General features: G+C 38.7%; 1 protein-coding gene across 8 annotated transcripts in view; it reads right to left on the bottom strand.

The window, feature by feature from the left end:
• cher (filamin A protein cher) overlaps positions 1 to 13,657 on the bottom strand; it is an 83,696-nt gene that overhangs the window by 7,849 nt on the left and 62,190 nt on the right. For all 8 annotated transcript variants that reach the window (XM_028315783.1, XM_028315795.1, XM_028315787.1 and 5 more), the window contains 6 exons: positions 13,307 to 13,409; positions 12,680 to 12,822; positions 10,540 to 10,648; positions 9,768 to 9,932; positions 8,886 to 9,125; positions 379 to 569 (listed from right to left, as the gene is read on the bottom strand). In XM_028315783.1, coding sequence (XP_028171584.1) covers positions 379 to 569; positions 8,886 to 9,125; positions 9,768 to 9,932; positions 10,540 to 10,648; positions 12,680 to 12,822; positions 13,307 to 13,409 — 951 coding nt within the window. The remainder of the gene's footprint in view (positions 1 to 378; positions 570 to 8,885; positions 9,126 to 9,767; positions 9,933 to 10,539; positions 10,649 to 12,679; positions 12,823 to 13,306; positions 13,410 to 13,657) is intronic.

Raw genomic sequence — 13,657 nt, 5'->3', positions numbered from 1 at the left:
TGTAGTCTAGTCATTCGACTTAGCAGTAACGATCCAGTGCTAAGAAAGTTTTTACTTTCTGAACATTATTACGGATGTATTGGTTCGATTCCCAATTTCGAAAAAAATTCTTTGCTTTGGAGACACATTAAGTCGTTTTTCCCTTAATCCATGTCAAACACTAAGAGAGATTCCACACGATCATTGACGTTGCGGTGCGTCGCCACAGCGGCGTCGCAGCGGCACGGCGTGTCGCAACGTCAGTGACATCTCTCTAACTTCTTGAAAACTAAGTCTGGCACCATCTTGTAAACATAAATTTTTTTATGTGACAGGAGGCAAACGAGCAGACGGATCACCTGATGGTAAGTAATAAGAAGAAGAAGATTAGAAACTTACCCTCGCGTCCAGCTCTCCCTTAGCCCCGTTGAACCTGATGTAGAACTGGGCTGGCTTGTCCACCTGAGCCGAGTCTGGGAACTGGGCTACCTCCAGTAGGTACGCGTCGCCCACCGCTGGGGAGATGTACACCTTGAAGGGAGAGTCTGGGATGTGCTGCTCGTTGAATTTGAGGCCGATGCGGTATTCACCTGGAGAAAGATTGTCAAATTAATATCCTGGGATACTTCACACAGCGCCTGCTAGTTCATCATCATCATCATAGGTTATTGTCTCCACTAACGAGAGAAATGGATGAGGACTATCCTCTCTCCGATGCAAATTGAGGATTATTAGATAGGGAATGCTTGAGCGTCAACCGTCAACCCGTCTGGCCAGCGGGCCAGACGCGTGGACGGGTTGGGGAGACTATGTTCATGATGAAACTTGTAGTCCGAAAAATGTAGATTAAATTAATGATTATTTATGCAGAGCGCCAAAAAACTACTGCTAATTTTAATTTTTTGCAAATAATGTATACGACTAGTATCTAAAGCAGTGTTCCGCAAAAGGTGTACCGCGGCACACTTGACTGGGTGTTGCGTGGTCATTAGATGGTGTGCCTCTAAAAAATAAGATTATCTTATAAACTTATTTTTAGTAAGTAACTAACAATGCGGAGGTTTTTGGAGGTTTTACCTCCAAAAAATTTAGTTTTCCTAGATGTACCTTGAACACAAAAAGTTTGCGGGAACACTGCTCTAAAGCATCTTAAGTTATACAGGAGAGTAAGAAATCAAGTTTCTGACAATATAAAATACAGGCATGTCAGTTTTAAAAAACATGTTTCAACACAAAATTAAAGTAGTAAACCTCTAATTATTCTAACTTATCTGGTAACTCAAGTCAAATACGGACATAATCTTCTCAAAAAACGATTGTAGCGCACAGGTCATGTGTATAATAAAGACACAAGCAGGAAGAAAGTTTCATTTCCACATTTCCAATCTTAAATCAGCCGCGTGATATTAAATATCACGCAATACGAAAACGTCAATTATCGTAATAAATCAAAAATATCTGCCAGCTTTCATCGAGTAAGTACATATACCAGAAAAAAGACCCGCCCGTTAATTAAAACAATACCTCTAATAAGCAATTAATAGGTATAATTCAAACACGCAGTAAAAAGGTGTTGATGGCTTACACGTCAATTGTTGAAGACCAAACAAAAAATTATATGTAAACAATAAGAAATCATACGAGTGAAACACATGAACCTAATGAATTCTAAAATAAGATAAACAAACTAAACAGCCCAATTAAGAACACACCGGAAATAAATAATCTAATTCCTCTACGAAGGACCGACAAATATAAATTTGCACAGTGGGCTAAAAACCCGACGAAAGTGGGCAAAAACGCGATTTAAATTTTGAGAAAAAACCCGCAAAGGGGAGGGATGTCACTCAATCTGAATAACGGACTAACGATGCCTCCAATATTTCTTTCCAGGTCTGGCTGCAAATTCAAATTTTCGCATTTGGGTTGCAGGGGTCTGCGCCACGAAATGAAAACTGCAAACCTCAAACACTTGTATCTTTTTTGGGGAATTTCAACTAAGGACCAGTTTATTTAGGAAGGATCCTTTTCTAAATCTAATAAAAATAATTTCAATGTCTATCGCGTCACGATAATATTATTAGTGTTTTAAAGAACACCGACTAACTATTCAATGAGTTGCCACTTAAACTTAAAAACTTATAGATCTAATTAACTATTGGTCTTTAAATTACACTATCTTCTCAAATCTAAATAATCTTAACACAAGCTTAACTCTGTCATCTTCTCGTTCTCAATGTATTTTGGAAAAGTTTAATTGCTTACGATTGCCTAAAACTTATAAGTATTAACGTGGCTTTATAAAATAACTAGCGGCCTTGCACGCGTACTAAAATAATATGCCTGTGTATCTGAAAAAAATTGAAATGTAATGCCCGTTTTCACCATCAATCCCTGATTGTTAAGTGACCCCTATGAAAATAAATGTCTTGTTATGTGTGATAGTGAAAACGGGCATTATGTTTTAAGACCATACAAATCTTTCTTAATAAGAGATGTATTTCCTAGAGGTACGGAACCATTCAAAGATCCTTCCGACTCCCCATTGACCTTCCCATACGTACGGGCGCGGATCGTCGCGGTGGGCATATTGTAGCTACAGATTTATTTACATTCGACTTTTCTTTTTTCGTTAGTTTTTGCGGATTGAGCAAAAAAATATTTCTCGTGTTTTTAGAATGTTTCTTTGCGTTTCGTTTTGCTAAGAAATTAGTTTGGCCGGTTGCACCGTGTAAGAGTTTAGTTTAACAATCCGTTACATTATGTTAAATGTTAGCATGGGTTAATTAACATAAAACCTATAGTTCCTTGGTTGCTAGCTAGTGTAGCTTGCATGATTTTTATTGATGAAAATCAGTGGTTTAGAAGTCACTAGGTTCTAAGTTGCCCTCTACTAAAATACCAATTAATTCTTAAAAATAACGTTTCGATGAGGCCTTGCAGTAAGCTGACGTTAGTTAATTTTAATTTCTTTAATGTTGGCTCATTATTCTTCAAGGTATCAATTATTTCTTGATTCAGTTTTATTTTTGTTCTAATTTTTATGAATATTCTTCTCCTATTTTTCATAATTGTCCTTCAATCGACTAAATGTAGGAAATTTAAAAAAAAAATGAAAAACTTTAATTTGGTAATACACTCAACATCAAATAAACCGCACCTTCCGCGACGCGAACTTTAAAGATTTTCTTCTGACACAATCATGGTACCCCGACAATATTGGTGTTATTTGAAAGCCCAATAAATGTCCTTAAAGAAAAACACATTTAATTTCTTAATAAAAGATTAACATATTCCATAAATGTGACTTGAAAAAAGACCTCACTTTGGGTTCACCTCTGGGATCAATTGGACCAAATTTTATATTTATAAAACCAAATAATGATTACACGTGTCCTCTTTAACAGATGGATAGCGATTAATCCCAACTTAACAGTTTTATGGCCATAAAAGTTGGCTCAAACATAACTACCAATTTTTTGAAGAAGTGACTCTGGATCCTTTTAAAGACACATTTTTAGGGTAAAAACCTTTCCTTTAATGAAATGAAGTTTAGAACTAGGCTTTTAAATGGTGTCAATATTGGTGGGAAGTGGGGAAGCATACGTTTCAAAGTGCTAGTCGCGGGAGGTGCGATTTATTTGACGACGAGTGTATTAGGTACCTACCTAATATTACCAAATTAACGTTTTTCATTTTTACCTACCTACCTACCTCGACCGATCTCATAAGAATAATATCAACAGTTAAGTTACTGTAAACTTCGGTTAAGAACTCCGGTGTAACCCGCCCGCGCCGAAATAATGATGTAGGTCTGATGCAAAGTGGTAGTATTGACATGTCCCGGGTTCGATGCCCGGCGCGCTTCCTCTTTCAGTTTTAAGGATTTTCGGGAACAGGTGAAGGGATTTATGTCATTATCGGCTGTTACACCTGTTTTGGGAGAAAAAATGTCTCAATCACTTTCGAATTCCTGTGGGAACGTTTTAGAGGGAAAACTTACGGAAGTGATAGAGTTTGGGTGCTTACATTGTTGCGTTTATAACAATTGTTTGTGATACTTTAAGGGTTCTACTTTACTTTATGGGATAAACTAGCTTTCCGCCCGCGGCTTCGCCCGCGTGGAATTTTGTCTGTCACAGAAAAACATAATCGCGCGCGTCCCTGTTTCAAAAACCGGGATAAAAACTATCCTATGTTCTTTCCCGGGACTCAAACTATCTCTATGCCAAATTTCATCAAAATCGGTTGCGAGGTTTAAGCGGGAAAGCGTAACAGACAGACAGACAGAGTTACTTTCGCATTTATAATATTAGTTGGGATAAGTATGAGAAAAATCAACTAAACAGTGATTCAGCTTCTCAAAATGTTTTCACTTTGTAATGTGTTGCAGATATTAGGTATATCATATTGCAGTAAACATAATCCTTATTTGTTTGAAAAATTTAGTTTCTTTTTAAACTCTCCTAGTAATGTAGCTTTATTCATAGTAACAATGGTAACAATAATAGGTAGGTAATAAATACAGTACCACATAAAAGAAATACCAAAATGAAGGCACAAATTAGGCGGTCTGCCTCATAATATTAGAAACATAAATACATTATGTACCACCATGTTAAAAATTAAAATTTTCAACAAAATCAAAAAACTTTCACATTAGTTACATAAGTTTACAACCCCCAAAGCTCACACATTTCGCTTCATTTATATTAATATTCCTCAAAACGATTGTTCATAATTGAAGTATCATTAACATTTAAATAATCGCAGCAGCTGCCACTAAGTGGGAATTAAACAGGACTGGGATCATTTGATTTGCTAATACCCCCAATATTTGCATTTTATAATCAACTTTAGTTAGTGTTGATGAGTAATTTATTGTTAACAGCCAATGTTATGCCATATTGGCTATCAGGGATGGCGAACCTTTCTGTATCAACGTGCCACTTTTCTAAAAAAATGATGTAGCCATAGACGTGCCATCAAATAACACCTAATAATGCTAATAATGACCTGTTATCCGCTTTGCAATGGAGGAAAGTCGAAACTTAACTTCGAACTCCTCATATGTTCTTCTGATTAATTTCGTTGCGGGTCCTATTATGACAGTTTAACTTTTCCCCGGAATAAACTTGACCTTCACTGGTTGGGTTTTTATGGCGTTCAAGCTGTAGATCCTGGCTACATAGGAGTTACAGGGGTGGGAACGAGAGGTGGGAATAATCCCGTGCCATATTATAATAAGTTTGTCGTACAAGTGGCGCCACTGGCGAGAAACAGGACTCTACCAGTGGCACTAACTGATGAGAGCAAATACGATCATAAGCCAATGACAAGTCGCGCGACCCATGACAGTTCGCGCGACCCGTCAATTATTGGCCTATGAACGCGCCGGTTTATGTGGTTGAATCTTTATACAAAACACATTTGCACTATTTATAAACTGAATTTTGTGATTGGTGGCGTGCCCTAAATTATGATGGATCGTACCATTAGTTCGCCATCCCTGGGCTATGCTAAATTCTTTCTAATTAGCAAGCGACTAGTCTACCGGAAACATTGGTATTTATGAACGTTTAGACAGATGTGTATGTTTATTTCGCTTATTCATTTAAACATTAGTTACGACCAGAAAATTACGAAGTAAATTATGCCAAAACGATGATCCTTGGTTTAAAATTATGTTCGTCAACACAATTATAATCACGCAACGCTTTTACAAATTATGTTACGCGTTTTAAGTTTTAATGTTAAACACATTGCTAAAATTAAAGGATCTATTTTAAACTTTCCCTTTTGGTTCACGAAAGTTTCCATGGCGATGATTTCTATGTTACGAATAGTATTAATGCTAAAATTTCTATGATATTTATGACAAAATGCTAGGGATTGTGATATTAAGTAGGTCTTAAATAGTAATCGTAGACACAAACATAACTAACTAACTGAAAACCTGCATTTTTTTCAATCTGCTACAATTAGGTATGATGACCTACTATAATACGATTAATAGCAAAAAAACACGCAAACAATATAATTAGTTTGACCTGTATATTCGCTGTAAAAAAACACAAAAAAATACGAAAAAAAAAACTGCAACGCAGTTTCAAAACTAAGGAGCCAGGAATGCAGTAAGTAACCGAATAAAAACTTAGCATCAACTTAGGTATACCTAAAACACACATCTTCGAAATACTATCACTGCCCAGTGGAGCGAAAGGAGCCCGCTGGCCAAAAAACCCGTCTAAAAGTGGCATTCCGTCATAGCGCGTAGTCTGTTCCCGATCTTTGGATTTTTAGGGCTCCGTAGTCTTTAGAATGAGGATAAAGCGCTAGGAAAACTTCAAATTCAAATCTTCAAAGCTAAATTACAAAGATTCAGAAGAAGATCCTGCATTACTGGATCCCGTAAAACTGGACTTTCATGTGAACACACATTTATGTGTGTTTGTAATTCAAATTACAAATTCGAATGGATTAGTTTTTTGCGGGACACTGCAAACGGAATGTTCGCGTGAACGTGAATATGAATATTAAAACACGTAAGGTACTACTAAATGGGATCCTGCAAAAATAGTATTCGAGGGAATATCCACTAATTTGATGACTTGTAGTTAATAAACGGTTCATTCATTAAACCATAAATCCACAGACATAATTTTACCATCTATCTATGGTAATCGATGAACAGAAGCAATTCAATAAAATGATAAGATTCCCGCGCATGTCGATAGGCTGACATAGTAAGATATCTTACATTTTTAATATTAATAACTTCAGGATGTACTTGAACCAAACGAACACTTTTGTTAATAAAACTCGAAGGAACCATCTCACCACAAACTTTACTTACACTTATCAAGTTTTTTCACAACGCCCCTCGGTCCAGCGGTCAATTAAAATGATTCTTAAACACCAGCAGCCCGGAATGCGAGCTTGGACTAAATTTGTCCGCAGTCCCATTGTATTCGTCAGTACAAAAAAATGTCAGAGCATCCGACAAAGAACCGCACCCTTTTTGCGCTGGGACTTCATAAGTGTATCCCGATTAGAATTTTCTATCCCAAATAATAATGACTTAAGTTTTGCAGTTTTTAATTTGAAATTTTTGAGGCGACAGTTATTTTGGAGCAGGTATTCGCGGGCGATTGACCACTGTGCGTCTCATTTTGTATTGACATAATTTTGTTTTGAAAATGCGGCAGATTTTTTTGGTTTCGTTTGGTGATTGGATTGATCACAGAGCGACTTTACGTAATTATTCGAAAAACAATCATTATTTTTAGTAGATTTAATAAATCGTAATATTTACTGCAATTTTATACCATCAAAAAAATCGTCCCAGAAAAAATACATTGGAGAGTCCTCGGTTCAACTCTCAAGTTGGAAATTAGAGTAAAAAATGATGATTTGTATTTTCCACTTAATTGGTTATTTGAGGAAATGCTTAGAAAATGCTATGCAAAGGATAATAATAATGTTTATTTATACATTAATTTTAATTCTTCCAACTCTCTTTATTAAGAAGTCTACATCTAATAGCATGTCTTCATTTTACATTATTCATTTGAACTTCACTTGAACGTGTCAACTCGCTTCTTAACCGTTATTCGTCAACTTTGCTCATTTTCTTTTTTTTGTCTACTACGCAACTTTTAAAAACTGTTTAAAATTCGAACGCTTTAGCCACAGACCGACAAAGCAACCGCTCGCTTTATTTTTTAAGACCAAAAGAAGATTTGATTTGTTTTGTTTTACGTTTTTCAGCAATTCATCAAATTCCATCCTATAGAAAGCTCTTACTTTTAAGTTTTTATAAAAAAAAAAAACAAATTAATCAACACTGTTGAAAACAATAAGTGATACTTGCAAAAACGGGAAAAAAATTAGTACCTACCTACACTATGTTGGAGTCTAATAATAATTATAATTATGAGACATAGCTCATTCAGTCCTCATTAAAAAAATCAACAATAAATATAATCATGAAGCTAACAAAGGTCAGGGTAATTAATGCTGTTCCGAGTATGTAAGGGTTTTTCAATAAGTCACGATTATCGATACTGTAAAAAATATTACTTGCTGCAAGAAAACCCCTATACAAAAACGATGTATCAATAAACTTCCCTAATTAACACAAAACGGCAAAAACCGTGGAATCCTCGCGAATTATGACTTTCATTAGCAAAAATGCGTATCGTAAATCCGAGTAATCACTGGCCGCTAAAATCGCGACATCCATTGCGTAAAAAAGGAACACACGTCTCCGTGGTCAGCGTAAAAAGAAAAAAAAATCAAGAAAGAAATTTAAAAAATCGAACTGTCAAAATGGTTCGCGGTAAATTTTGCCGCGCTCGCGGCCAGCGGTCCGCCATTGGCCGGTGTTTGGATGGGCGTGGTCGACATTCGAATAAGGAACAAGTTAAGTTTATTTATGACGTGCATTTCAGTATTTATAATGTTTTTTAGGTGTCCGCACGGGCCCGGCGGGGGCGGATTTGAATTGTTGATTATGGCTGAGCCTCCGATAAAAGGGAGCCGTGTGTCACCACGACTATGTGCTTTAATTTTTTGTTAAAATGTAAAACGCACTCGTAAATAACTTATTTCGATGTAAAATACACCCAAGATGTTTTTCAACCTGTTTATTTTTAAACTATGAACGTCCTCTTAATCCACCTCATAAGAATAAAAGTTTAACTGGAGGGAATAAAAAAGAACTTACCAGGGTCGTCATTTCAACCTTCTACGATACGTCGCAGGAGCCATTCTTCCTGTCTTTGAAGTCAATCTTAGCCTATGGGCCCTTCAAGGAACCCCTATATATAGTATAGTTTAGCTAGAGGGTGAACACCATGGCTCTTATAGCTATGTTAGCAAGAATAATAATAATAACAACTTACCAGGCTCATCAACCTTGTACGACACGTCGCAGGAACCGTCCTTCCTGTCCTTAAAGTCAATTTCAGCCTTGCTGGGCCCTTCAAGGGAGATGGCGAGCTGGCCAGCTCCAGCCTCGCGAGTCCATACGTTGAACTCGTTGAAGCGCCCGGCTTCGCCTCTCTCGAGGCCGCTACCGCCAGCTTTGACTAAGTGAGCCCCGGAGTCCCTGAGAGGACCCACGGTGAACTGGAAGGGAGATCCTGGGGGAAGAAAATGAGATTTTGATGAGATGAGCTTCTGTAGTTGGAGCTAGATGGCCAGTTTCTCTGTGGTTAAGGATTCCAAGTAAATCTCCGCTCTTCCATCGGTCTGATGATCACTTTCCATTGAATAAGATGCAGGCCAAGGATTCCCGTAGTGGTTTTAACAAACTGACCCCAAAAAAAAAGAGCATCAGCTCTATCAAGGAATGATTCTTGCTGCGAAAATCGGTAATTACTTACATTATTTATGACGTTTGAAAAGCACCCGGTTAAACAAGTACTTGAATACGACTCTATTACTGGTCGACAACCGCTTTAACTGAACCATTATTATGTCTTACTTGTTTGGTGTGGAATAAATTGTCTTGATTCGATGGACTGACGACCTCAAGAGGTTAGCTGACAGTAACTATGGTGACATTTGCGGTAGATGACCTTAGTTAGATTAATGGTTTCCTTGTCTTAGGCTCTTAGTCAATGAACATTTTGTTACCAACACGTGTATGGGTCATCATCATCATCATCATCAGGTCCTTAGTCTCTGCAGGAGCACGACTCTAATGTACCAGAGGCAAATGGAGGATTTGGCACTCCCCACGATAGCCAAACGGGTGTTTCTTCTTAACCTTTCAAACTCACCAGGGATATGGATCTCCCTATACTTGACGGAGACGGTGTGGACGCCCAGCTCCTTAGGCACGAAGTGGACGGAGTAGAGACCGTCTTCTACCTCCTGGATCTCGGCGTCTTCGGACACGCCTCCAGGGCTGGTGACCGTCGCGGCCAGGTCGAAGGAGGTGATGCCTGGAGGGAAGATGGAAGATTATTAAGCTTGTTGATACCACTGTTCAATTGACTTTTGTGAGCTTTCAAAACGCGGCTCTCCTTTAAATTTTGTAATGTAAAGACAATCTATAATGTCTTTTTTTAGCCAACTAAAAAAAAATAATACTTTTATAGAGTTATTAACAATGTAAGCTTAAAACTATGTTAGTTAGTAATTAATTAATTAAATAATAGAAATGATTATATGAGGTAACTAAATGAGGTACTATCATTTTAAAAAGTGGCACCACTGACGAATCACAGGACCTTACTCTACAGTGGCGCCATCCTAGTGAATACAATTAGGTTTGTATTCATCAGGATGGCGTAAATATTAACCGTATTTATAGCCCTTGGTCATACAAATGTGTGGCACTATCGTATTCACGATCTAGCGAATTTCTCTTACATATTTCTCAACATTGGCCGTAACAGCGTATCACACTTGATTTCTACGGGTTCATAGCCAGTGTAAGTAGCTCAAATGGAAGAGCAGCCGGCAAACGAAAAGCCGTGGGTTCGATTCCCGCCTAAAGCAGTTCGATTTTCTCAAGCTATTTATATATTTCTCAATTTTCAAGATTACCTGGCATCTTGAAGGTGAGCTTGCAATTGGTGCCGACCTCCGTCAAGGGCGCGGGGTCGCGCTGCCTCTGGATCTTCTCTCTCTGTCTGTTGCTGCCCTCTCCCGTGACCTGAGGACGAGGTATTATTAAGAAGATGACATTTTAAATGGGGAATTCAAAGAAACCTCTAATATTGGCCGCAATTTCAATCATACTAAAATATTATAAAGCTGAAGAGTTTGTTTGTTTATTACTAGATAGAACGCGTTAATCTCAGGAGCTACTGGTCCGATTTGAAAATATTTTTGTTTTAGATAGCCTATTTACTGAGGAAGGCTTTAGGCTATAAAAATCACCCTACAGCCAATAGGGGCGGAGCAGTAAAGAAAGATGTTGCAAAAACGGGAAATATTATTCAAACTATTTTCACGCTTACGAAGTCGCGGGCACAGCTAGTAGATGCTGTGATAAATAAATAACTATAAATCTAACACAGTCTTTCCCAAAGTGGGCGATAACGCCACCTTGTGGGCGCTGCAGGCTTAAAGGGGGGCGGTAAGAGACCCAGAAAAAAAATCGGGACGTTGTGTAGAGGCTTGGGAGGCGTCATCTACTAGGAGGACTCTTAGACACCGACTGAGCTCGACTCATGACTACAAAAATGGGGGGCGCTAAAAAATAATGTATTCTCAAAGTGGGCAGTAGACTAAATAAGTTTGGGAACCCACATAACTCAGTCAGTGCCTAAGGTATGAGAACGGCATGAGGAGGGTTTTTTTGTGACGTCAAATGTCAGTGAAACTTCAGATTTGTATGCACTGTCACGTCATAATGTGTCATAATCACACATCTCACATAGCTCAAGCACTGACTGATTAGCGCTAGATCTATAGTGTGATCTGGTAAAGGTCGCGGGAAGAGCCTGGATACGGGCAGCGCAGGACCGTTCATTGTGGAAAACCTTAGGGGAGGCCTTTGTCCAGCAGTGGACGTTATTTGGCTGAAACTAACTAACTATAGTGTGATACAAAAACTTTGGCGTGCGTAGCGTGGGCAGGCCTCCTACTACGTGGACCGACAATCTGGTAAAGGTCGCGGGAAGAGCCTGGATGCGGGCAGCGCAGGACCGTTCATTATGGAAAACCATGGGGGAGGCCTTTGTTCAGCAGTGACGTCATTTGGGTGAAACGAACGATACAAAAACTTTGTTTGTTCAGTATCGAAGGAGTAGCGGATTCAACAACCAGTTAACTGATTACAGAACTTAATTGAATTGAATTAAATCGAAACACGTTTCTTATACTTATCATCAATATTATAAATTTTGTAATCATTAACGCACGCGTTAATTAAAATAAACAGGCAGATTAAAACGCGTGTTAGTTCTGAAGGTCAATTTATTTCATTAACAATATAACAGCTTTTAAAGACACGCAACGCGTAATTATTGAGAAAGTTAAGGAGACTTATCACTAATTGAATTTGAAAATTAACTAATATTTTTTGTATTTTTCTCACATGAAGGTAAGTGATGATCAGGCCGAAGGTGGAAGCGAGCTTCACCTGGAATCCTCAACCACGGAGGAACTGGCTATCTTACCTCTAACTGCCGGAACACAACAATGCTGTTAACATTGTTGTTATGGCAACAGACTTAGAGCAAGCCCTACCATCAACCAAACCGAACAGAAAAATCTGCCCCCACTAGGAATCGAACCTGGGACCTCTGCGTCTGAAGCACGTGATCTTACCACTAGACCACAGAGGCGGTTAAAGATGTGACAGGAGGCAAAGGAGATCACACAAGAAACAATCATAAGAGCAGACGGGTTGAAGATGTAGTAGCCAGGGCTTATAGCAGAGAGCGTCCCTTCTCATAGTAAATTCTCCCAAATACTGTCTTTTGAATTGCTATTGGTAATGCCCGCAGAATTGTTAAATTCAGATGGCAGTGAACAGGTCATATAGCTCGTGGAGCTGATAGCTGTTGGGGAGAAAAGTTCTCGAGTGGCGATCACGCAGCCACGGCCAGAAGACAATACTCTCTATTACCTTATCAACTGGACTGTTCCCATTTCTCGTTCCCATCGCTGGAACTCCTGTGTAGCCAGGATCTACAACTTGACCGCCAACCCGTGAAAGTCAAATCTGTCTTCTTACCTTAACAGTGAATGGTGAGCCTTCCACGTGGTGGTCGGCGAACTTCAGGTTAACGATGTAGTAGCCAGGCTCAGTGGGTTTATAGCTGATGGACAGCACGCCGTCCTTGCTGTCCGCGCACTGGATCTCGGCCTTGCTGGGACCTGGTGGAAGAAGTCATAAATGAAGTCAAAATCCTAAGAAACACCAGCTTAAAACAAAAAATAATGTAAATCATGTCCAGTTCCTAAGGATTACCGTAAACCTTTTGTGAATATAAAAACAAATTGGAACAGAAAGATAAAACCTTTCGTAAACATAAGATAAATGTCACAGGACTTAGCAAGCTTCTGTTCTGAGGTAGTTTCCAGCATGGCATAGCAGTTCTGTAGCGTCATCTTTTTGCCAATCCTATCTATCTGTTCCCACCTCTCGTTACCACCACTGCAACTCCTGTGTAACCAGGATCTATCAGCTTGACCGCCTATAAAAGGCCAAGTTTGTCCCGGGGGAAAGCTAAGCTGTCATTGGACCCGCAACATTTATCAGAAGAACATAGGAAAATTTCGGTCCGATCGATCTGATCTGATTGTCAACCATCCAAATTACCGGCTAAACGTGAATAATGTAGAAGTTATAGACACTTGCCTTCAATGGAGAGGGAAAGACCACCATAACCAGCGTTCCTGGTGTCAACTGAGAAGGTGTTCTCGCTGTGTGTCTTGCCTTCCTTCAGGGCTGTGCCAGAAACCTGTAAAAACAGTAACTTTCGTTATCTGTGAACTGCAACCTATGCTGATATCAGACGCAATGTTCTTCTAAAGTTTTTAAAGCCTATAATTTTTATTTATTTATTTAAAATCTTTATTGCACACATAAAAATACAGTGGTACAACAGGCGAGCTTAATGCCATGTGGCATTCTCTTCCAGCTAACCAGAAAATTAAACAAAACAGAGAATTTAAGTAGGCGGTGCAAAATAGTACAAATACAAAAAAA

This window comes from Ostrinia furnacalis, unplaced genomic scaffold (genome assembly GCF_004193835.3).
Source record: "Ostrinia furnacalis isolate ACB-3 unplaced genomic scaffold, ASM419383v2 OfSCF0322, whole genome shotgun sequence".
Taxonomy (NCBI): domain Eukaryota; kingdom Metazoa; phylum Arthropoda; class Insecta; order Lepidoptera; family Crambidae; genus Ostrinia; species Ostrinia furnacalis.
This window is presented reverse-complemented; position numbering and strand designations above follow the sequence as displayed.